The 26,014-nt window shown below is 46.1% G+C and overlaps 1 protein-coding gene across 2 annotated transcripts in view; it reads left to right on the forward strand.

Annotated features, from left to right (window-relative positions):
- The window catches only part of Ccbe1 (collagen and calcium binding EGF domains 1), a 231,413-nt gene that overhangs the window by 6,729 nt on the left and 198,670 nt on the right, over positions 1 to 26,014 (forward strand). For both annotated transcript variants that reach the window (XM_050157910.1, XM_050157909.1), the window contains exon 2: positions 254 to 334. In XM_050157910.1, coding sequence (XP_050013867.1) covers positions 254 to 334 — 81 coding nt within the window. The remainder of the gene's footprint in view (positions 1 to 253; positions 335 to 26,014) is intronic.

The following is a 26,014-nucleotide window of genomic DNA, read 5'->3' on the forward strand; positions in this document are numbered from 1 at the left end:
TGTGGATCGGGACACTGGATACCGTCCCCACGACTTTCCCGCCGCGCTGCGGTGCTGACTTCTTTGGCTTTTCTAGTCACCGTGAACTGGGGTAGCCCCGTTCTGGGAATCTCTCGTGGCTCGTTCCGGCTGCTGAGTCCGCCCGGGGACCAGTAGCAGCCGGTGCGTCTGGTCGCAGAGCCCAGCGCGTACGGCTCTCCACTTTCCCTCTGACCTTCAACGGAGTTTCCTTTCCAACTTTTTTCCCCCACAGAGAAGTGTGCTCGGAAAACAAGATCGCAACGACCAAATACCCCTGTCTGAAGTCTTCGGGCGAGCTTACCACGTGCTTCAGGTAAAGCTGGGGCCCTGCGGAGTCCGAGGGATAGGCGCCGCTGTCAAGCAGGGCTTTGGAGTCGCGCTGGTGGAGCCGGGGCTGTGTCTGTGCCCGGGAGGGGGTGGTGTAGGGTGCTGAGCTTCTCGGTGCCAACGGCTGTGTTGGCGGTGTTCATGGGCTCCGAGCAAAGCCGAGCAACTGAGTTTGCAACCAGTGTGTGCCGGAAGATCTGAGAACATGTACGATTCCGCGAAAAACGCGCGTGGTAGATAGAGGTTGGAGCAGAAAAGTTTTGCGAGTTGATGAGAATGGATTGGGTTGTGAGTGTAAACTGAACGGAGAGGAATGGCTTCCTTCTCATTTGTGTTTTGTTTTGAAAATACAGCCGGCAACAAGGAAACATTTGGCATTTGGCTTGCTTTTGACCTTGTGTTGGGACAGAGTGTACCACTGTCACGGCCTCTGTGGGCAAAGTCGTGGCGGGGAGGATTGTGGGTAGATGGGATGGTTGCCTTGTGTGAAAACAAACGTCAAGATTGTTGAGGCTCAAGAAAAGCAACGATCTTTAAGGAAACATGCTCTACGGCCCTATTCGGGGTGGGGGTGGTGGTGGTGGGGTTTGGCAGCCACTTGGGCTCTTGTTAAAATGAAGCACGCATAGGGCCAGGGAATATCGTTTGAAAGTGCTTCTCAGGTGATTCCCTGTGCAACCAGGGAAGGAGAACAGGTTGCTCCTGTCCCCAAAGGAGAGGACCCAGGTTCCCTGCTTGAAGCCTTTTGGAACTAACAAGTGACTTGGGTTTTGAATTATGGAATTCTTGCCTTCCGTTCCTGTCTCCCACAGGGCAGAGGTGGTACATATCCCTAAACGTTTATTGTTCGATCTTTTAAAGACGCCATGTAAGGCACTGGGTTTACACACTTATATCAGCCTGAGAAACAACTTGGGTAGCACAAAATAAAGCAAATCCCAGAAATGAACCCGAGGAAGAGTTTGCCTTCGCTATCCTGTGGCCAACCAGCTAATCCCAGAGCTTCCTACGCGGGAAACTTTCTCCCATACAGCCAAGGCTCAGGCAGAGAAGTGTTCCCTTCCAGGGGCAGGTCAGCTGGGTTACATAGAAGTGGCCCCCAGCTGTATTGTGCGTTCGGATCAGCTATTGGCAACAAGGATAGACTGATGTCAGCTGCCTCACCTAGGTGAGCTCCAGAAGGAGCTGCCTGCTCCTGGATGAAGTGGTTAGGAGAGCTGAACGGTAGCCTAGAGGGGAGGAGCATGTTTAATGGACAGGCAGAGACCTCAAGGGGCGGACTGGGTGAGCAAGGTCATCCAGCTGGTGAAAAGGCTCCGTAGTCCCGGCTGCAGGATCGCTTGCCTCGTTCCAGTCCCGTGTTTCATCCACGTGACCACAGTATTTCCTACAACATGTTGTTTTCCTATCACGGCCGTATGAAGCTTCTAATTTAACATGGACCGGGTTCCTGACATGGTTTGCTCGTTTGCTCGGTCCCTAAAGGTCAGACTTCACATAAATCAGTGACAGTTTCAGAGCTCAAGTCAGGCTGTCAGAAACCATCAGTGCCTGATTATTCTATTTGCTACGCTCTTTTTTGCCAACTTTTCCAGATTTCTTGAAGCAGTGTGGTATTTCGCTTACCCTATCTCATTCAGAGGCATTTGCAGTCTATCTTGGCATGTGTGATCTCACTAACCAGTTACCCAGTGAGACAGCCTGTTGGGCCTACAGCTCTATCAAGGAAAAGGGTAAAGAATTTAAATCTGTGTGATGGGAAGGGCTGTTTTAGCTTGAGAAAGTGACATCAGTACACTAAAATCATTGTTGTTTTAGTTTTTTTGAGACAGGGCCTCATTTATAGTCCAGTTTAGTCTCTAACTCAAGATCTTATTGCCCATCCAACGTGCTGGGATTGAGATATAACCCCCTATACTATGCCTAGCTGGTACGGTTTACAAATGTATTCATTTCTTTATGGAAGTCAAGAGTTCTATGCATGTTCTGTTAGCCTCATACTGTTTTTATTTTGTTTTGCTGTTGGAGACAGGGTCTCTCTCTCTCTGTAACCCAGGCTGGCCTCTGACTTCAAACTCACACTTTTCTCCTCTTCCAGCCTCCCTGGGGTCTGCACCACTACAGCCAGACAGTTTGATAAAGTCAGTTGATGATGGTCTCATTGGTTCTTGAGATTAAAGAATGACAGAATTCTGGGAGACTCTGGTGAGGCCCTGGAGTTCCTGTTTCAAGTGCTGCTCACCAACTCTCATGACATGGCCGGGCATTGGTAGACTACCAGAGCGTCCTGGGAGCCCTTCAACTGGATCTATGTCTTAATGAGATGTGCCTTCAAGTCTGAGGAACACCACATAAAATCCATTGTCTTCAAACCCCAGGCATGCTGCAAACCCTTTTTGCTAGATCCCTAGAAGCGTGGAGGCCTCTGTAGTTGAGCAAGCCGCTTTCAGCACATCTTCCTAGAAGGAGAGTCCCCACCAGCCCACGGGGAAGGCACACTTCTCAGGGGGTTCTCTCAACTATTAGCACTGTGGCACCTGTTAGGGAAAAGGCCTCAGAGCTGGGAAAATACCACAGTCTCCCAGATGGCTAGTGAATCATTTTTAGCACATGAAAGGATTCAGAACTTGCTGAAGGGATTTTTTTAAAAGGTCATTGTTGGCATAGATCCGAATATATGTAAACCAAACTGAGGCGTGAGATAAATCAGACTCGTCACTGCAAAATTTAGAGAATTTATGGGTTCAGAGTAGTTTTTGTTCTCGACACCCTTGTGTTTTAGAAGGTCACCTAAGTAGCGCTTCTTTAGTTTTCTGCACTTGATGTCAGATATTGAATAACAATAGTTTGAAGACTTACTTTAGATTTGGCATGGCTCTGGAAACTTTGTTTACATTGTCTCTGATGCACAGAGCCACCTGGAACATTTCTATTATCTCAGTTTTGCTAAGTGGGAACAAAATAACCAGAGGGGTTGAACGTGCCCTGCCCGCGCTCTCACAGCTAACACACACATGCACCAGGATTTGAACCAAGGTTTATCTGACTTCTAAGCCCTGGACCCTTCCGTTATCTCAGAAAATTCTGCCAGTTGGTGAGCTTTAGATTCAGGGGCGGGAAAAGGAAGACAAAACTCAAATGGCTGGACTTTTCAGACAGTTCCGGAGAACACCGAGACCCACAGTGACCTGGTCATCCTTGGCCTTTGGAGTCTGTTTCAGACAGTTGGATTGGAATGATCACATTATATACAAAACGGGTTCATGTATGTACAGCTTTCCTTCCTTATCACAATCTTGGGTCCATGTCTCTAGAATCTGTGCTGCCAGGGTGCATGCTGGCAAGTTCCCAGAGCTGAAACACTGTTTGCAGGAGGACCAGTGGCAGTTTAATGAGCCTAAAGCTAACACTCGTCCAGCCTTACAATTAGCACAGGACATTCTCTTACCAGTAGTTAAGATATCAGAGCCTGGGTATAATTTATCTGAAGAAGGGATTCACGACAGCTAAGGCAAGCATATAAAACAGGCACAGAAAGTCATTATGGCATTAGTCTTCTGGAACTATCTTTATCACCCTCTACTCCCCACCCCAGCAGTCACAAGTTGATTTTCCTTTTTCCATGTAGTTAGAATAGAAGATTTGCTTATCTTTCTTTTGCTGTGTTTTACATCAATAAAATGAAGTGCTAAAATGTGTGTATTCATACACATTATACACACACACACACACATATTCCAGCTTTTATTGGGTAAGGCTATGCCTAACAAACATGAACTGTTTTGATTATTTGGTTAAAAGATTTACATATCTATTAAGAACTTAGACCCCTTTTAGGAGATATTTGCACATAAAAGAATCAAATACAGGTAATCTAAGGGCTTGATTTTGAACAAAAGCCTTAGTAATGGGAGCCAGTACTAGTGGCTGTGATGGAATCCGAAGCTGGGTGGTTGACACAGGACTAATGACAGGGACCAGATAGCAGCTAGGAATGACTTCTCAGGCAAGTGCAGACTTGGCCTTGTTATTCGAGGTGGCTCTTTACCGCAGGCAGACTGTATTAGTGAAGAAAACAGTCGAGAAAACCACCTGTGATTTTGGTCTTAGTTCCCAAGTCTCCAAAAAGAAGAAGTGATACAAATGCTTGCCCCTCCCCCCACTCCTGCCCTGTCATTGCTTTCTCCCTGGGAAGTCCTCTAGCTGAAGGTGGCTCATGTTCCCATGGGAAAAATGACACGGGATGCAGGAACTCCCAATTTCGTTCAAGATAGCGCAACTGCAATCGCCAAGCCCTGTGGGAACGTGGAAGTTCGTGTGATATTTCTGCAGATGTGTTTATTTAGAACTCGTAGAGCAAGAGGGGCCACTTAATTAGGCTAACACGGAGGGACCGACAATACCGGGCTTTTTGTCTGAGGATGCTTCTGGGGGAGGCTGCAGAGAGCACTGTCCTGGCAGGTTGCCGATATCCCATAGAGGGCTTTGGTACTGTCAGAACACACCCGGTCACAAACGCTTTGCTCCTCTCTGAGTCTCAGCTCTATTCTTTCCGTTTTTGACCTTGAACCCGCTCCTAATTCTCCGCTGGAATCCGAGGATCGCATTAACGATGTTTAGAGTTGGCTGTGAGCGCTGTAAATGAGTGAGCATGTGTGATGTGCTTTGAGACGGTCAAGATGCTGCTGCTGCTGCTGCTGAAGTGCTGAGTCAGCACCACGTCCCGTTGCCCCTGCCCCATGTGTGGTGTCTTTGTTAACTGGGGCTTATTACCTCAGTTCCAGAGGACAACCAAGCGCAATGATAAAAGCCTGTGATGTTCTGGGGTGTCCTGGGATACCCTTCACCAACAACTTTAGGGGAAGTCTCCTATACTGGCAGTGGGATTTTGTTAACAACGACTTCTGGGAGAACCCAGTAGAGATTTTTGAATGTAAACCTAGACTAGACACATACACCGTGCAGTCTCTACTGGCCAGCATGCCGTGTTTCTAGATGCTTCTCCAAGTGTAGGGTAACCCAGAAATCTAGTGGTATGGGGTGCCACTGAGCATCTTTCCAGGTCGAGGCCTCTCCACTGACCCCTGAAGTTTCTCTACCTATCAATGCAGGGTGGTGGACATCAAAGCCAGGTTGAATTGGATGCTGATTCCATCCTGGAGGACCAGAGAAGTTGTTTTTTTTTCTCGAGGGTCATGCATGATGATCACTGCAGAAATAAGACTTGAGATCCTCAATCTGTCCCCCTCTTTTCTGTTTCTTCCCTCTCCTGCCTCCATCCTACGGCTTGCATAGCTTGAGGAGGGGGATGCAGGGCATGACTGTGCCTCATGCAGGACCCAGGGCCCCCTTTGGGGAAGCATGCTTTCACAACTATCCTGAGCCACATTGGATGGGAGGACCAACTCCTGCAAGTTGTTCTTGCAACTTGATCTGGCAACCACACACGTGTTGTAACATGAGCATGCCCTACATGTGTATACAACATAAAAAACCCTTAAATTTCTAAAAGCTGAGAAATGGGAATTTTTGTTTTATTTAATCTTTTCAAGGCGGTCTCACTGTATTATTTAGCTTGGGCTGATTTTGAACTCCCTGTCTTCATACCCCTGCCTCCAAAATTCTGGAATTATAGGTGAGCTGCTCCAGACCTAACAGGAAGGCTGCTGTAGGAAGGAGATTGGTTGCTCTCTCTAAGGGACACCATTGTCTTCACTGCTTGCCAGCCATACCCACTTCTCCGTCCTTGTCCGTGGCAGATATGCTGGGTTCTGCTGATTACAGTCTGCTTCGCCAACTTGGTCTGTTAAATTAGACCCAAAGATGACACATGGGCTCCTGCCCGTACTTTGATGCAGACAATGGCTTGAAGGGAAGGGAGGCCGTTTCAAGACTCCCTTTCCTTCTCACAGGAAGAGGTGACATGAGGGTGGGTGGAGGATGCTAGCCAAAGTGAGCTTCTGTATCACTTTTCACGCCTTCTCAGCTCACAACTGAACTAGCCAGCCTCATGGCTGGGCTTTCATTGCTGTGTCCTTGGAGATCCGATCTACTTACTCCCGACTGTCCCTGAAACGGTCGCTCCCTGGCTTCCTGTCCTCCACATCACTTCATCTTTGCCAAATGAGGTTGGGGCGGCGACCCTCTTTATTCTGGCTGCTGTGTTTTCTCCGGAGAAGGTTTTCATTTCACTGTGTCCACATCCATGTTCAGCTTCCCTAGATCTTCTGCTTCCTGCTCAGCTGGACCGGGATGCCCTTATGAATGGGAGAGGCTGCGGCATTGTTAGGGCCGTGTTGTGGGGCTGAGAACAAAGCACTCATTCTGTTCCACTTTCTCGCTTTTGTTTTGGGGATGAAAAAGCAAACGGCTATAACATCTGCAACTTCTCTTCCGCCAAGTTAGCCCCCTTTCCCCCTGCATCTATTTGCTGATTTTAAAGCCCTAGCACTTTTCATTCAGTCAGAAGTCTGCTGGGCGATCGCAATGTGCCAAGCTTCATGCTTCACATGTAAAATGCATTTGAAGAGAGCGGACAAACTTCTGTTCTGCCAGGGTTTACGGGTTTTCATTTATCTTCAGGAAAGAAACATTTTCATATCTTCTGGTGCACATCTTAGCAATGTTATTTTTCCAGGACTAATATCCTAAAGTTTCTTGTAGCCAAGATGTGTCTTTTCAGAAAAACAGCAACGAATAACACCACTCGTGCAGCTCCAAGCAGAGACATGAAAATCCATGATTGGCGATGATCAAACTTGGTTTTGTTTTCTCTCCTCAGTCCTGCCAGAAGTTAGCATATACCACAAGGTTTTTCTTTTTGAAAATTACAAAAATAGGAGAGTTATTTCTGGGCCATGTGACTGACAGGAGGCTGGCAGCATCTGAATTATCCAGACAGGGGAAAGTCAGTATCCTGTTCCTTTGTCCGTTATGATGAAACCCAAGCTAGACTCACATATGTCCAACCTGCAGTCTGCAGGCCACATTCAAAACAGGGACAGCTTAAATTTGGCTCAATGAAGTCATAAATTTGATTAAAACAAAAGCTTTTGTTGTTTTGCTCTCTCTTGCTCTTTTTTTTTTTTTTTTCTCTAAACTACATTGTACAGGTGTCAAGCAAGAACTTTGTAGGTGATGCCATTTCAAAGTGTCAGAAGTCCGGGCCCAATAGGTCACCTCACTGTACCCATATGATTTTAGGAACTAGGAACACACACATTCTTAACCTGCACATGTATTCGCATCTGTTATTTTCTCCACAACTGTGGGATGATCCGTTTGTCCCATCTGGAAGGGAGAGTTCTCTGGGAACAGTAGGGAAGTCCACCTGTAAGCCTCTGTGGCTGACCCAGGGGATGCTGGTGGGGTGGCAGGCAGAGGTTTCAGTGCATGTAGAACATACCTTAGGGGTTTGGTAGACACCCAAGATTGGCAACTAGCTCATGACTTGTTTGCGTACCACTGGTAATCTAAGAAATACCAGCAGTTTTTGGTGTGTTTAATTTTCTTTATTTTTGAGATTATCGTATAATTGAGTTTCTCTCTTCCCTTTCCTCCTTCAAACCTCCCATATACCTCCCCCTACATTTTTTTTTATTTTTGAGATTATATATAATTAAACTTCTCTCTTCCTTTTCCTCCTTCAAACCCTCCCATATACCTCTACTCTTCTTTGCATTGATGGCCCCCTAATTATAATTACACACACTAATTATAATTACACACATACACTCACACACACCCCACTCCTTAACATAACTTGCTTAGTCCATACAGTGTTACTTGTATGCATGTTTTCAGAGCTGACCATTTATCACTGACAACTAATTGGTGTGCTCTTCTCTGAGGGGGACCACCTCTCCCACTCCTACTTTTCCTCGGTTGCCTTAATTCTTTGTGTAGGGTTGAGGCCTCATGGGCTTTCCCCAGTCCCTTTGTCATGGCCATTGGTGTCATCCCTGTTCAGCTCATGTCTGGGCAATCATAGTGGCGAGACTTTATGGATGTAGTTTTTGAGATTACTTGGAGACACAATCTCACAGCGAACTCTCTGGTTCTTACAATCATTTCCCTCCATGACCCCTGAGCCTTAGCTGTGGGAGTGTTTTGTAGATGTGTCCATTGGTACTGGGCTCCACAACTCTACGTTTTGATTGGGTGGTTTTCTTTGGTGGGCTCTGTCTGTTGCAAAGAGAAGCTTCCTTGATTGAAAAGTACATTTATTTGTCTGTGGGCATAAAGAAAAATGTTTATAGACTGTTATTAAGGATTCTGCTGGTTTAGTAAATTAGAGGTTGTAGGTTCTCCTTCAGTAATGATAATTTCACTAACCTTGTGTACTTACTTAGGTTCCCAGTACTAGGGATTATTTTCCTTTTGCTGATTTGGTCTTAACTCCAATTAGAGAACTTTTGGTTACTGCCAAGTTTACTGCCAAGTCATGCTTGCCACTACTGTACTTTTAGCGTTATCATCCCATGCTGGTCATCAATGTGGTTCATAGGCATCCTAGTTGTGCAGGACTATTGCACTTTCTGGTGCCATGAAAGCTAGTCTTTAGGGATAGGGTATGGAAGTTAACTCTGGGCTCTTGTTTCTGAAGTGTGGGGTGTCTTCTGCAATAAGAACTTGCCTTCCACCTCCTGGGAGTAACTAAAGGCAACAGAAATAGCTTCATATTTTAGGAATCCCTTTGAGAGCCCTGGCCGATAACTGAAAAGAGGCTTCTCATATCTGGTATTGGGGTTTTTGTTAAGTGGTGTTTGGTGCTTGGAGGAAGGACAGCCCAGATGAGGAAAGCTCATTAAACTAGGTATGTGTATTTATATACAAAATTATGTGTATTATAGTTTTTTAAAGGTTAATAGTTAATAGTATGATTCTGTGTGGCCTTTTCAGATAGCCTGATTGTTATCTGTCTCCTTCCTCTTTACAGATTTATCTAATCTCCCCCTTTCCTAGGAATGGTTTGTACATTAAAATGTTTTATTAATTCTTTGAGAATTTCATATAATGTATTTTGATCATAGTCACCCCAAACGTCTCCCTGGATCCTCCCAGATATATTCTACCTACCTAACCCCCAAATTCATGTCCTCCTTTTAAACACATAATCCATCGATGCCAATTTATGCTGCTCATTTAGGTTTCTAAGGTTGTTGTTGTTTTTTTTTAAATTATGTGTACATGAGTGTAGGTGCCTGAGGAGGCCAGGACTGCAGCTGCAGTTAAGAGCAGTTGTGAGACACCTGACTTGGCAGCTGGAATCCAACTCAAGTTCTCTGAAGACCAGCAAGTGCTCCTAGCCACTGAGCCCCCTCTTCAACCCACAGTTAGCACGTGTGTGTGTGTGTGTATGTGTGTGTGTGTGTGTGTGATATCACTCACGTGTGTGTAATGTTTATGTTAGTCACGTGGAAGCTTCCACCTGGACCATGTGCCCATTTTAACTAATTGAGCCTCTGTAGAAGGCAGACCAAGTTCAGAAAGGTTGGCAAATTTTTACAAACATGAAGCCATGTAATTCTTCATGCCTGCCTGTTACTATACCTTTTATTTAATTTTTTGCTTTTTTAGAATTTGATGCATGGGGACTATATTTGTACCATTTCTGCCCCTCCCCTACCCCCTGCCTCACCCATCCAACCCCTCCTGTGTCCTCCCACCCTCTGGAATTCAGGACCACTTCTTTATTCTTTGTGCGTGCGTGTGTGTAACCTAATGGATCCATCTACTATTGCTTGTGTACGTGTGTTTAGTGTTGACCATTTGGGATTGGATAACCCATCAGGGTCTTTTCTGTGGGGAAAGCTGATTCTCCTTAAGCAGTTATTGATTGATTGTAGCTCTTCATCTACGAGTGTGGCCTTGTGAACTGTCCCTCATCCACACCAGCATGTCAGTTGGTGTTACTGTGTGAATCTTGTTTAGACAACCATATGGCTGAGGTTTCATGGGTGCAGTTGTTAGAGCTAAAAGACAATCTTTTTACAACAGGCATCCTGGTCCTCTGGCTCCCATAATCCTCTCTTTTAGATGTGCCCTGATCCTGAGGTGTAGAGATTGAACTATAGATGGACCAGTTGAGGCTGGGCACTCTACAGTCACCGAGTCTCTGCATTTTGGCCCTTTGTGGATCTCTCTTATAGTCTCCATCTGCCGCACATGGAGCCATTTTTTGATGAAGGGTGGGAGTTACACATGTCCATGGTCATAAAGACGTGAATTTAGAATGCAGTTAATTATGCTGGTCTAGGAAAGCAGTGGTAGTGGGTTGTCTTCTAAGACTGGGACCTTACTAGCCACAGGTAATCGGCCAGGTCTCTACTACCAGGAATTATTTCCACCCTGCTGAGCAGGCCTTAAGTCCAACTAGACAGCTGTAGACAGCTGTTGGTTGTTACCAAGATAGTGAGTGCCACTATTGCAATGTTAGGGATAGCTTATCAGTGCTGCTTGTTGTGGTGGTTCGTAGACTTCAGAGCTGGGTAGAACTATTGGTTGCTTCCCTTCATTGGAAGCTTGTATAGCTCCTTCTGGGTCTATGAATATTAGTCCTCACAGAGGAGGCATTGAGGTCAGGTGCTCCTTCTACCTGCTCCTCCTACAACACAGCTTGGATCTTCTGAGTCCTGTGAATGAAGTTCATAGTGTCTTCAGCAATAAGGACTTACCTTCAACCTCTGAGAGACAACCAATGGCAACAGCAATAGTCTATATAGTTCTCCTGACAAACAACTTGATGTGGGGCATTTTTTTCATGCCTGGAACTGGGGTTTTATTAGATAATCTATGGCGCTTGAAGGTAGCATTGTCAGCCCAATTGGTATAACTTAACTTCAACTATATATGTATATGCATACAATTGTATGTATTATATGTAGTTTTAGGTAAATAAAAATAGGATTCCTTAAAGTGTTTTCAAACATGCTTAGTGTTATTTCTCTCTTTCTTCCCTTTCCTTCCCTCAACTGAAGAACCCCCATGTCCCTCATTTTCCGTTTCCTGTCACTTTATCTTGCTAGTTCCCTCTCTAGTGCTCTTTGGACAACAGTCTTGCTGTGTAGGTAATGTTGACCCATATGTAGCCAAAACTGACCTCAAACTTATGATCCCTTAGAATATACCACCAAGCTTGATTCTGAGCACTTTTTAAAGCCCTGAAAAATTGTAGTAACTTTGTCTCCCTGAAAACTACAAGGTAGAAAGAAAGATAGAGTGGCTGGTTTAGGGGCTGGAGAGGTAGCTCAGCGGTTAAGAGTGCTCACTGATCTTTTAGAGGACCAGAGTTCATTTTCCATCTTCCATGTCTGCCAGTTCCCAGCCATCTGGAGCTCTAGGTCCAGGTCTAGCAGATCTAAAGCCCTCTTCTGGCCTCCTAGGGCACCTGCACACATTTACACGGAATACACACACACACACACACACACACACACAAATAAAAATTAATCTTTATTAAAAAGAGAGAATTTAGATCATATCTCTCCTCAACTCCCCCTGAACCTCCAACCATGCAATTCCCAATTTCATGTCCTCTTTAATTTTTATCATTAATTCCATGTCTGTTAGCACTGCCCCTTATGTGCATGGGTGCGGGGCTGTCCACTGGGGTGTGGGAAGCCTACCCGATGCCACATCCACAAAGAGAAGTCACATTGTATACATGTATGAAAGTGACGTACAGGTTTAAAATTTTATTCATAATGTCTGTAAATAAAATTTCATGATCTATTAAAGAGAGTTTAGGAGAAGAAGGGACTCTGGAAGCAGGGTGTCAGTTTCATTGGCTGAAACTAAGCTGGATAAAATGTCCAGGACGTATGTCAGAACTCTGCCAGCAAAACTAAACAACAAAGACCCATACCTCATCAGTGCCCTTTAATAAAGGGGCATATCATATCCTCTTTGATTTTCATGGCTATTACTCTCCAGTGTGTTGACTTCAGGTTATCCATACAATGAATTTACTTTCAGCAATATCAATGAATGAAAAAAGATTGAATGTTCCTCAAAATGGTGTAAACTGTGGTATTTATAACTTTTGTTCCTATAGACCCTCTCTAGGATGGCACCAGATGTCGGAGAGTATAATCTCTAGCAAGTTCCAAGATATCACTCCTGGAGATGCAGACACTGGAGTCCTGGCCCCACCCCCTGAATCAGAATCTGTCTTTGGGCAAAGTCCCTTGGTGTCTCCAATGCAGCTTTAAGATGCTAAGCCTCACTTCATCCTTGTAGCCCCATCTCTCACTTGGCTGCCAACTTCTACTAGCAAGGCAGGAATGGTTCTGACTGCACATAGGAAAGACTTGAGATGAACGAGGATCCCAGCGTTCAGGCTGTGGCCCAGGAAGATACTTTCTTGCATAAACTCTGGAGGTGGGTACCAGGTCCAACTCCAGTCCTGACCACCATGGAACTTTAAGCATAAAGGAATGGCAACCCTACCTCAGCAGAAGCTGGGGAGAGGGCCTGTTTCTCATTTTTGTGGGCATGATATCCAGGGCCCTTTCATAATTTTAGCAATGGCTGCAAGGTCTAGAGCCCTTGGTGGAAACTTAGGCTAGAACGTGTGTTAGCGTCATTCTGCTGGAGTCTCTCATCTCTCACTATTGGCTCTGCTCTGTCACCACTTGCACCCACTTTCCACCACTGGCTGGAAGGTTTGAGGATGGTCGGGCTGTGCATTGGGCTGAGATGGAGCAACCGGAGAGCATTCCTTCCGAGGTCTTCTGGGCTTAAGCTGCTCAGATCCAAATCCCATGCTTCAAATTCCATCCCTTTCCGTTTTGTGTTGTGGCTTTTGGCTTGGGTCAGCAGCTACTTGGTGACCTGTGGTGCATTAAAAACGGTTTTGCTTTGTTGCTGAGCTGCGTGAAGTTTCTTGAGATATAAACACAGCTCAGAGTGTTATAAATGAAAGCCATGGTGTCAAGCTGTGTTATTCTTTCCTTGTGAGAATAAAACACACTTTCTTCCACATAGCCCGGGCTGCTGAGATTCTCTTCCCACTCATCTGTAGCCACTCTGCTCTGAAGTCCTCCCTTCGAACAGCAGAGCCCAAGGCCCTCAGCCCCAGTGAGCACAGGACTGGCTCTGGGTTTTAACATCATGCAACACGAAGCAATGCATTGTTCCCTTTGACTGGGTATTTCAAATGCAAGCTGTATTTACCAATGGTCTTGAAGACAGTGCCCAAATGCACAACTACACAGCAAGTGGTTAGCTATGTATAACTGTGTGGTCTTTTTTTTTTTTTTTTTTGAGTGTTCTAACAGTGATTATTGCTGACAAAACCTTAGAAATAAAAAGGATTATAAGTCAAGATATAAATGAATCATGGATGTACCTTGTGATAGAGGTGTCTGAGGTTCTTCATAAGGGATTTCTTTGAATTTAAGGCTGGAGAAAAGTGGATTGGGTCGGATGTGACCTCTGAGTGTTGATAGTTTCAGCATTTGGTATTATACACAGTACATTATTGGAGCAGATGCATAAAGCAAAGGCAAGAAGGAACCCAAGTGAATGTATGTATGTATGTATGTATGTATGTATGTATGTATGTATGTATGTATGTGTCTATCTATCTATCTATCTATCTATCTATCTATCTATCTATCATCTATCTATCTATCTATCCATCTATCTACAGGAGAATTAATAGTGTTTCTTTCAGGCTGTGGGCCAGCTAGTCTAACAATGGCTGTCTACTAGCAGAAAGTCAAGAATCTAGTAGCTGTCTGCAGGGCTGGGTGTCTCAGCTGGTCTTCAGGATACTCTGAAACCTGAAGAAGGAGGTTCTAATTCCAGTGCGGGAATGAACTTATCGGCCAGAGTGAGAGCAGGCAGGCCAAGAGCAAGAGCGTCCTTCTTACACGTCCCTTGTTTGTGGCCTAGATTTAAGGTGAATCTTCCCACCTTGAAAGATCCAGATTTAGGGTGGATCTTTTCACTTCAAATAATGCAAAACAACAACAACAACAACAACAGAAACCTCACAGGTGTGCCTAGCCAATTGGCTTTTAGTTCATTCTAGATGTAGTTAAGTTGATCACTAAGAATCGCCACCACAATGACAGTCTACTGGGCATCTTTGTTAAAAACTCCCGACTTTCTGAGTCCGTCCCCAGAGGCTTTCAACTTTGAGGAAGCACGTTTGCAAAACCTTGAAACAGGTGTAGGTTATAGTTGGTGGAGCTCACAAGCGAGGTCCATGGAAAAGGGCACCTGGCTGGGGGGTGGGGCCCGGAGGTCCTACTGCCATCTTGTTATCCTGGGACAGGAGACCAGGAGCTGTCTCTGTGTTATGGCTATTGTGGGGGCTGCAGTGGAAGTTCGTGGGCCTCAGGTGGTGTGTTTCTAGTGTGGACTCTCCAGTCTGTTTTCATCTACCTGCTTCTTCAAGCTACCTCTCTTGTCCCTGATTCTCAATGACTCCTTCCCTCGCCATCTCACTATGTTGCCCAGGATGGTGTTAAACTCTAGGGCCCAAACAATGTTCACACCTCGATTTCCTGAATGATTGGAACTACAGACTTGTACCAACATACTGAGTTATTGACTATTAAAAAAACAACAACAACAACAACAACAACAAACAAAAAGCAGTTTTCTTGTTGTTCAGCCCTTAAAGGATGACTGACTCAATCATTAAGAAAATAAACCCCAACAAGTGCTGGTGAAGCCCAAGGGGACCCGTGTGCCCTGCTGGTGGCCATCAGTGTGGAGGTTTCTCAGATAACAAAACTCGATGATAATGCCTCGGCTGCACCATTCCCGGGTACTGAACCAAAGCTCAGCGTCGACATAGCAGAGAGATGTTTGCACATCAGTGTTTCTTGGTGCACTGTCTGGCATCGTGGTGGCCATTACCCTGCCTTCCCTCTGCTCTGCCTCTCTTCCCTGACGCTGAGCTGACAGCCCCCCTTCTGCTTTCGTGTCTCATGAGTTCTCGCCCCCATCTTGCAGATCTCTTCCCCCGCCCCATGTTCCTCTTCAATTTCCTTTCTTAGAACTATATCTACTCCTTTAATAATGATGGTAGTGTCTGTTCATGGCCCATCTGTCACGCCATGGTGTTCAGCTGAGGACTGAGACTCCTCTGCAGCCCCAAGCCACCAGGTGAAGAGCTGTCAAGGGACGGGTGTATTTCTCCTGACCTTTTCTATGCTGATGTGGGCAGGTGTACTTAGGTACTAATCATGATTGGATTTTCTTTTTTTAAATTTAACAATAAAGAGAGGTTACTTAGTGTATGCAGTGGCTCCATGTTTTTGTAGCATGGTGCTCCTTTGGTAACGCAGTAGGGCTGCATCTGTTAAATTTTTTTTTTATAAATAAATAAATAAATCTTTAAAAAAAAAGGAGAGTTCATGTAAGGCAATCAGGAACTATTAAGGGCACCGTCCTTGATGCCTTAGCATGTTTGGTTTCATATATGTTTAGGTTTTAGGGCTAAGTGTCAATTTCATGTATAGTTAGAACACCACAGGTAAAGGCGTGGCATTACCGTGGGCCAAAAATAATTCAGAAAAGAAGTTATACCTGTACTGAAAATGTAGTTTTGTTCCTCGAACTGAATGGAGTAACAACCATTTACCTAGTATTTTTATGGTACTAGGTAATACAAGATGGCATTATCCTCAAATGCAAATACTATGCCATTTCTTGGCAAAGAACTTGAGCATCTATGGATTTTGACTCTTGGGGGCAGGAATGCTGATCTTATCAAGATGAGCCAAGAGATGACCTCATACACCCAGATCACAGCTTGCTGAGCACTTGTGAGACACATCCCTGTGTCCCACCCAGTTACTATTGTGGAGTTTGGGGCTTTGTGAGTTCTCTGATACCCTTAGGCTCTTTCTTTCTGAACCTGGGGTGTGTGTGGGTGGGTGGGGGGGGGACTTTAGAGTTCTTTCTAGGGCTGGCAGTATGACTGATCGCTCACTCCTCAGAGAGCAGAGTGAACGGAAGCAGGCCGAGTTTACAGCACCAGGGATTAGCCAGACATCAGGATGAGCCTGTTGGCTGTGAAGATATTGATGGAGGCTGGACACAGTTATCTCTCATCAGCTTTAAAATAAGATGCCATCTGGGACTCTCTAGGACGCTTTTGAGAGTTTCTTGCCCTAATCGGCCATGTAGAGGAAAAACAAAAGCAAGAACAAAAGCAAAACAAAGCAGCTGCTTAACTCCCCAAGTGTCTGCTTTTGCCAGCAGGCTCCATTTGTTGTCAGCTCCATGCCTCCTGCAGGCTGGAGCTTCCTGAATACAGGCTTACAGGCTCAGCTCTTTCTCCCTGTGCAGATGCCCCCATCTACCTCCTTTCCTCTCTCTCTCTCTCTCTCTCTCTCTCTCTCCTTCTTCTTCTTCTTCTTCTTCTTCTTCTTCTTCTTCTTCTTCTTCTTCTTCTTCTTCTTCTTCTTCCTCCTTCTCCTCCTCCTTCTCCTCCTCCTCTTCTTATTTTATTGACTTTTTGTGGGTTCCACATCATGCATCCCAATCCTATTCATCTCAACCCTCACTTCCACTCTCTGCCCCTGAAACACCCCCTTCCTAAAAAAAATTAAAAGTGAAACCAAAAACCAAAACAAACAAAATCTCAGCATGGAAGCTGTAGCGTGGCCCAGTGAGTCACACAGTGTACCTTTTAGTCCATAAATCTTTACTTGTCAGCGTTCATTGCAATAGTCATCTTTCTGGTTGGAGGCCTCTGGTTTCTGCTACACTCTCAATACTGGGCCCTCACTGGGGCTCCTCTTGGATATCTTATTGTTGCCTTGTGTGGTGGAGATCCTGTAGCTTTGGATCTGCAGGTCCGGCCCCTTCACATGCTCCAGCAGTTCATAGATGAGGTGGATATTGGGGCGGACTAACTCATAGCCCTGATCCTGGGCCTGGCTGGTAGCTAGGTTGGTCAGCCTGCCAGCTTTCCTTAATTGCTACCTCCTGGGAGAGCTCTGCAGCACTGCCCCAGCTAGTTCACCCAGTGTGGAGTTCACCCGGTGTAGCAGGCAGCAAAGAGTGGGGCCAATTCTACCGCTTTCACTCCTTCTGGTCCAGCTCACCTGTGCTCACACCACCAGGGCCAGGTCTACTGTTTCACTCAGGCGAGGTGCAGGGCTTGTTCTCCTGATTGCTGCACTTGGTGAAGGGCAGGGCCAGCTCTGCCATGCGTATGCCCTAGAGGCTGGCTTTCTGGCCTGCTGCAGGTGGCAAGAGGTGGTGGTGGTGGGGAGGGCATATTTCCCTTGCCATTGCCATCACATGGTGTATAAGGGAGGGGTTGGAGGCAGCTCTCCTGCTCCCATGCCCACAGGACTGGCTCCCCTGTGCCCCTACCAACAGGGTCAGCTCTAGTGTACTGTCCAGGTGAGGTGCAGGACCACTCTCCTGTGTGCTGCAGTTGGTGAGGGGCAGGATTAGGTCTCCCACCCTCGTAACCCTGGTACCAGCTTTTCTGACCTGCAGTAGGTGGCGAGGGGCAAGGGGTGAGGTAGGTATCTCCCTTGCCCCACACCACGGTGTGACAGACAGTCAGGCTAACTTTCCCACACTCACATCTTCAGGGCCAGCTCACCTACACACCTCTGTCCCCTGCCAACATAGACAGCTCTGTTGTGTTGCCCAGGGGAGATGCAGGGCCTCTACCCGCCATTCTATATCCAGGTTGTTCCATCCTCCCGTGGGAGAGAGGAGAATGGAGCATGGTCAGAGATGAGCTGCTGTCTCAGCACCAACTTGTCTTTTCTTTTTAGAACCGCCCAGTCCCTGTTCCCCCTGCCGTATCCTCTCCTCACTCATGCCACCCCACCCCAACAAACCTCCAAAATCACGATTAATCAAAGCTCAGGGTCAAAAATTGGGGTTCAGCCTGGAAATCAAAAAAGCAAAACAGCCAGCCACAGCTGTTACCTTGACCTCAGCAGTCCAGAAATGGTGATCATTCCTCCTGGACTCTCAGAAGGAAACTACATTACTGAGAGCTGTTTCTTTAACAACTGTATACTTTAATAGAATGTGCTTAATTCTAAGCAAATTTTTAGAATGGAAATACTAGACCATGGCCCAGAGTGCCACACCATAGTGTTTCTAGCTGAGCAGGTCTCCGTGTCCCCAGCTACTCCAGGACAAGACAGCTACTCTAGGACAATTGTTTGTTTTGGTTTCAAGAGAATTTTAGTGTAAGATTCCTATACCACATAGAAGGGCCACACTGTTCATCTCAAAACCAAAACCATCATATGGAAGGATGCGTTCTTATCTAAACTATTGCTTTTAAACATAAATATTTCAAATATGCTTAAGCAACAATGTAAAGAATCTTTATGTTCACCCCTAAGATTTGTTTGTTTGTTTTCTCGAGACAGGCTTTCTCTGTGTAGTCCTCTGTGTAGTCTGGAACTAAAAAATTTGTAGAATCTGTAGTACAGGTTGGCCTTGAACTCAGAGATCTGCCTGCCTCTGCTTCCCCAGTACTAGGATTAAAGGTGTTGACACCTCTACCCCACCACCCCTAAGATTTTAAAGAGACGTTAACGTTAACATTACAAATCTTTGTATTTATATATGCTTAAAGTATACATACATGTATGTGTATATATACATGTGCTCATGTGTGCACGCATGCACGCACACACACACACACATTTTGTCAACTGACATAACTCCTTAGCTAGGGGTGGGGCTTTATGAACCCTTCTTTCGTCAGTGATAGAATTTTGCCTGGCTTGATTTGTGTAGGCAACAATAATAGCAAAATTATAATAATAAGATCCCCCCTAGGGTCTATGACCTCCCCACCACCGTCTTTTAACAGGTTTACACCAACTGTTCTTTTTGTTTGCTGATGTTCCTACAATCTCATGTGGCAGAAGGTGTAGACCTGACCCAGACAGAAAGCTGTCTCCTTGTCCTTTAAACAAAATCCACACCCTATTACTTCTTTGTGAGACCCTGCCTGGCCTGACTTGTGCTGCCTCTCAACTGAACGCTATCCTTCCCTGGTGCTTATTTCACAACAACAGACGCTTTCCTGTCTCAAGCTGTTGCCCATGCTGTTCCCCCTGTGTGATGATTGTCCTCTGAAATAAAGACATACAGCCACACGTCTTATCTATTTAAATCTACGCTTGGACTCATTCCAGACATGTGACACATCCAACGTAAAGTAGCATAAATTAAAGGGGAGAAAAAAGTCAGGAAAGATTAAATATGGCAGGAGACATCGGTAGAGCCAAGATCAAGGCTACGACTGCATACTGTGACCAGCCATAGGCTCGCTCTGGGTGGGCCATTTGGTGCTGAGTTTTCTAGTATCCAGTGAGGAAGGCTCAGTTACACACAGCCATATGGGACAAAACAGAACGAGCCCCCTGAGAGCAACAACTGCTCTCTGAGAAGAAAGAGAAACTTTTTACCTGAGTGTGGCCGTAAAAAGGAATGACAGACAGCGGGACGATGACTCACAGGAGCTACTTTCCCAGTGACCTCCTAGAGTATGACTGCGCCCCATCGAGAGCGGCTGGTTAATTCTGATGTCCAGGGTGGGGGTGAGAGGTATAGGGTGGGTGCTGTCCAGCACGTGGTTACAGCTGCTGCTGTCTGTGCTACTGACTGCTTTCAGAGTTTGCCCACCTGGGCATGCTCAGAGCAGGCGTGCTTCTTGGCTTTTGATCCAACTTCCGTCTCTGTCTTAAGCCAAATACTGCTGACTTGTACTATCACGTGGTTTCTCCTCGCTGCTGGCAATCATTTCAGAGACCCCTCTTTTTCTTTCATTTTCTTCCCGGCGCCGCTCTTAATGCCTTCTATCCCACCCTGAGGTCTGAGCAACCACTGGGTAAAGTGGGTTAGATCCCCAGGGAGTATTTTGAGAGTTCTAATCCTCCTTCACATTGGTCAGTTGGTTTCGATCTCTGGGTCTCTGTTGTCTCCCTGGCGGCTACCCTTTCTTCCTTCTCCATCTTCCTGGAGACAGGGTCCTGACATGGAACTTAGCCTGGCCTGGAACTCATGATCCTCCTGCTTGATCCTATTGAGCGTTGGGGTTTCTGGTGTGCACCCCCAGTCTCTTAATGCTAGATTAAGTGATGTTCTAACTTCTCCGATGCTTCCTGTTGACCTCCGGAATGTCACTTGCCTATCCTTTAGCTCAATAATGTGTACATGCTCACTGAGAGCCAAAGAAAATGGAGCCAGGAGACAGAAGTTGTTTTCCTGAGCGGTGTAGAACATCTCCTCGTGTGGGAGCTGTCCACTGAAGGAGCTGTTTGGAGACCTACTGACTCCACTGCCCACATCTGGTCCTCTGCCTCTGCCTGCGCGTGACAGGCTGAAGTCGCTGTGAGCTTCAGTTATGACTCTGTTGTTTTTCCTGCAGGTAGTGCCAAGTGAAAGCAGAACCGAATGCACCAGTCACAGTTAAAGAAGATGTCCAAGCTTACGGAATTCTTTTAGCACCACACTTAGGCGATGGTGTGGATGGGGTCGTCTCCTGCAGGGCCGGCTCTCTTGCCCCTCCCATTTGGATCTGGTAGAGATTAGCGAGCGCCATTGGCTCCCTCAAGCTCCGCTGATAAGAAGGCTTTCATCACTGGGCACTGGAAATGCTCACGGGAACAGAGGTCACTGGCGTGACGCTCGGCTGACAGATTGCCTTTTGTTCTTTCCTTTCAGGTTCTCCCTTCTGACCCCAGCTACAATTTATTCGAACGCTGAGGCTTTTTATTAACCATCCTGTTTCTATTTTGTGCTTTATGACAAGCTGTGGGTGATGACGATAAGGACGTGTGCAGCTGACTGAAGGTTAGCCTTAGAGAGGGGCAGAAAGCGAGAAGGCTTTTGTGCAAAACCTGGATATGATTAACCGCTGGATTTGCCCAGGGATGTTTAACTTTTATGGCTATTGTTGTTTATTAAATTCCTGCAGAAAATAACTTTTGCGATAAATCCAAAAACTTTATAGGTCCTAAACGCCCTTTCCCTAGGAAAGCAGTTATTTCTATAATGTAGTTGCCCGTTACACAAGGTTCTTTAGAAGGGCAAATGTTCTGTAACAGCAGGAGAGACTATACTTGTTAATTTTCTTTCTGGACAGTACCAAAGAAGCATGTAGTCAATCATCGACTTTGGTTGTGCTAAAAATACTCTTACTGACTTTGTTTTTAATAATAGTTGCTGTAAGTGATATGTGCACATTGGACACTCACTATGCTCCCGGCTATGTGTTAGCAACCTATACTACAATATCATCTCAAATCTGGAACCATTTTTAATCCTCTTTTTGCTTCACGGATTTGTCAATTAGCTTTCTCAAAACCTTATAGCTTACACATTGGTGGACGTGTGTCCCCAGCTGGACTTGACAATCTCCTTTGCTCATTTCTCAGCCGTTGTCATTAAAATTTTGTCCTGGTATCTGCAGCTCTATTCTCCTATACTTCCCATGTCCCCACTTTGGGCAGACTCCAGGGGGAGGGTTTGCCTGGCAGGGGGACCACACTGACCTCATTGTATTACTTTTGGCTTTGGTGTTGGCTGCTAACAGGGTGTCTCATTCCCCTCTGACTGACCTATTCCACCTGTCTCTTGGCATCAGCAGTTTGGGTGGGACATCCTTTTATGGCCGTACAAACCATCCCAGAATCCAAGATGGAAGTCATGATAGGTAGAAGTTCTCAAGGTCCCAAGCTCCCAAGGTCAGGCCTTGCAGAGGTCTTCAGGTATGGCAACACAGGCCTGCATTCTTAACTCTTGGCAGATAGGAGCAACAGTTTTAGAGGTTTAAGGTCACTGTTGGCTACAAAGAGGATTTAAGGCTAGCCTGATTGGTATACATGAGATCCTGCCTCTAAGTCTACAAAGCAAAACAAAAAACTAGCATAGGTCACTCTCTTTCTCCACATGATGCTGCTCAAACACATGTGGCAGATGGCCTGGGGAAATGGCTCGGTGGTTAAGAGTACTTACTGCTCTTCCAGGGGACTGAAGTTTCAGGGCTCATACTATCTGACTTACAAGTGCCTGTAACTCCAGTTTCAGGGGATCTGACAACCCGTGGTCTCCATGCACATCTGTATCATCCACTTACCCTCATGTGTGCGCGCGCATGCACACACACACACACACACACACACACACACACACACACACACACGAGTGATGACCATTCTTGGTTTTCAATTTGACTACATCTGGCATGAACTACAATCCAGAAATGGAGGGTACACTTGTGAGAGATTTTTCTGCTTGGTTCAAAGTGGGTGAATCCACTTCTGGTTTAGACCTTTGAGGTAGGAAGACACACGCCTTTGATCTGTATCTGAGGCAGGAAAACACACATTTATTGCGGATCTTGATATGGGAAAGCACACCTTTAATTTGGGCCACCCTTTCCTTCTGGAAGGTGTATTGTGTTCTTCTATGTTGGGATTCCAGAATATGCTGGAGACCAGCTGAGATATCCAGGCTTGTGGGACTGAGCAACTGCTGGATTCTTGGACTTTTTGTTTACAGCCAGCCATTGTTGGATGAGCTGGACTGCTGGACTGCAACATGTAAGTCATTCCAATAGACCCCATAACACACACACACACACACACACACACACACACACACCATTCATTCTGTAAGTTCTGTTACCCTAGAGCACCCTGACTATAGTACACACACACAAAGATCAGAGCGCCACCTCTCACCTCACTTTGGGATGGCAAACCTGTACCACCACTCCCCACTCTCATGAGTTCCAGAAATTTGAGCTCCAGCCCTCATGCTTTTACAGCAAGCACTTACTAAGCCATCTCCTGAGCTCCATTTTTCCTTAAAGACAGGGTCACACTATATAGCCCAGGCCAGCTTTGAGTTCATGAACCTCCTGCATCGGCCTCCTGAATGCTAGGATTATGAATGATATCAGCATTGCGATCTCTCTCTCTCTCTGTCTCTTTAAAAAATATTTACTAATTTTTCTTTTATATGCATTGGTGTTTTATCTGCATTTATGTCTGTGTGAGGGTATCAGATCCCCTGGAACTGGAATTACAAACATTTGTGACCTACCACATGAATGCTGGGAGTTCAGCCTGGGTCCTTTGGAAGAGCAGCCAGTGCTCTTAGTTGCTGAGCCATCTCTCCAGCCCCATGATCTCTTTCTTCTCTTCTTGCTGCATGGGGCTGTTCTTTTCCAAATAGCCAACTCTGGCCACTTGAAGAAGAACGTCTGCTTCTTTCTCCTTTTCTTTCTGTTGGTGTTGGTCTAGAGCCTTTAACTCCCTGTTCTAGTCCAATACTACCTATTAATTCACTTCACGTGAGTAAAGACAGTCCGTGGGGCCAGCGAGAGGGCTCAGCAGATAAAGGCACTTGCTGCCAAGACTAATAATCTGGGCTGGATCCCTTGGACCCGCACGATAGGAGAGTACCAACCCTCTCAAGTTGCCCTCTGACCTTCCACAAGTATGCCTTTGCGTGCACGTGTACACACATGATAAATAAATACAAAGTAAATTAAGTGACATTTTATTTGCTCGTGGAGAGGGGTAAACATACCGCATCACGTAGAGTGGGTGGGGGTCAGAAGGCAACTTGTAGGAGTCGCTTCTCTCTCTCTCTTCCACCGTGTGGGTCCCGGGATTGAACTGAGATCATGAGCCTTGCAGCAAGCCTTTCCTTGCTGAGCCATCTCACTGACTCGCCCCCACCCATCCAACTAACATCTTTGCCCTACCTCAGTCTTTTCCTCAGGTTAGTGAACATTTTGTCCTTACTGTGGGTGCTCATGGCCTGTTGCCTGGAGGCCAGCATTTTACCAGTCTGCTCGTAATTGCCAATGGGACCAGCTGCTGCTGCGCTTCCTTCTCTTTTGGCTCAATTGCCAGGCCCTCCTGCAGTGAAGCCGACCCTTTTCCTCTGACTGATTCCACAAAGCAGCTTTGCAGACACATTCTCTCTTCCCTCAACCCCTCTGTTCAGGTGGGTCTAGCCTCATCCCTCACAAGACTCTCAACTGTTCAAAGTGCCCCCTGTCCCAGGCCTTATCTCTTCCTGCTCTTCCCACAGCAGCTGAGCTCAGGAAATTCCACTAAGAAGAAACCTACACCCTGTCACTTCCCTGGGAGATCCTCCCCTCCCACCCTCTGTGCTGGGAACGTGAAGCCTTGAAGCTGCAGGCTCTGCAGGCTTCCCCCAGACTTAGTGGTATGTTAATGAGTCTCCCTCCAATCTAACCATGAGCCTCCCCCAACCTAATCACAAGCCTCCCCCAACCTAATGATGAAAGTGGGTTGTTTGGTGGAGCTCTGCTTGAGGCCAAATTGTGGTACAGCTTTTAAAATCAGTCTCTGGTTTAGATTTTAGTCTGATGAATTAAAAAAAAAAATACCTTATTCAGTAGAGCGGTAGGATCACAAACCATGTAGGCTTGTGGATCCGGGATCACTTGCTAGGAGGAGGCCAGCACCATCTTGAAAGCTCTGCTCTAGTGCATGGCTTATCCAGTATATGTTGAGTAAGATTATTATCACTCAGCAGATGTTGAATAAACTTATATTATTGAATAAGATTAAATCTCATTATTCGGTAATGTCTGACCATGAGACAAGTCATGATGGAGACTGCTGGTGGCTCTTGCCTTTAGCATTTTTCTGTCTCTCCTGACCCCAGGCTGGCACTTCTCAGACAATGTCCTGCTGGGGCAAACTCTAGGTGCTTCATGCCCTGGCTCTGTTTCCCTAGCCCTTTTTACATAGCTGTCACCAAACCTTCCTCCTGGGTCCCTAGGGAATACATCTGTGGCTTCTAGTTTCTCCACCTTGACTGTAAATTGCTTACAAAGCTGAGAAACGTGCTTGGTGGCACTGTGGGAGACCCAACTCCAGTAGCAAACCCTCCTCATACGTAAGATGATACATCTTCCATGTGCTCGGTGTGACACTTGTCTGAGTAATCACAGTGACTGGTCACGCTGCCCGGTGATTTTTCTCACGCAGAATGTCATTAGCTCTGAACTTGTGCCTTGTGTCAGCCATGAAAATATCAGTGCAGGATCTCCCTGAGGGTAATCTGGGCAGTTTCCTGATTGATCCTTTGGAGCCTCCCCTCCCCTCCACCCCAGTTTATTCATGACTGTTTAGCACAGGATAAATCCCACCCATGCTGGCTTACTGAGAGTTGAGCTAGGCTCCCAAGGTGCTCCCTGCTTGGCGAAAGCCAAGTTCCACAGCTGATAGCGATGGCCACGGGACAGACAGACAGATGTGCACGCCACACATGTGCTTTGCTGCCTGGGGAGCAAACTGCTCTTCGGTGGGAAACACTTAGTCAGCAAGAAGTTGGCCTTGGGTTCATGCCTCAGCTCAGCTCTGTAAACACGGCTGCTCTGGACTTTAGTGCTTCCTGACACTAGACGCTGGTAGCTTTTCTTTTGCCTTCTGAGGAAAAGCACGCCTTCCTGTTCATACACAGGGACGCTGTTCTCATGAATGCGGAGGCAGCTCAACCGGGGCTAGAAAATGTGAATTGCTGACTCAAGTTGCGTCCTTTTCTCTTATTTTGCAGTTTCACGCTCCATTGCTCCCTTGAGTAAGCACAGGAATGCTTAACTCTAATACCTAACACTTAAAATGGGATAAAAATAATTCGCGCAGAGTCTTTGTCCTGC

This window comes from Alexandromys fortis, unplaced genomic scaffold (genome assembly GCF_014885135.2).
Source record: "Alexandromys fortis isolate MF-2015 unplaced genomic scaffold, M_Fortis_MF-2015_v1.1 scaffold_94, whole genome shotgun sequence".
Taxonomy (NCBI): domain Eukaryota; kingdom Metazoa; phylum Chordata; class Mammalia; order Rodentia; family Cricetidae; genus Alexandromys; species Alexandromys fortis.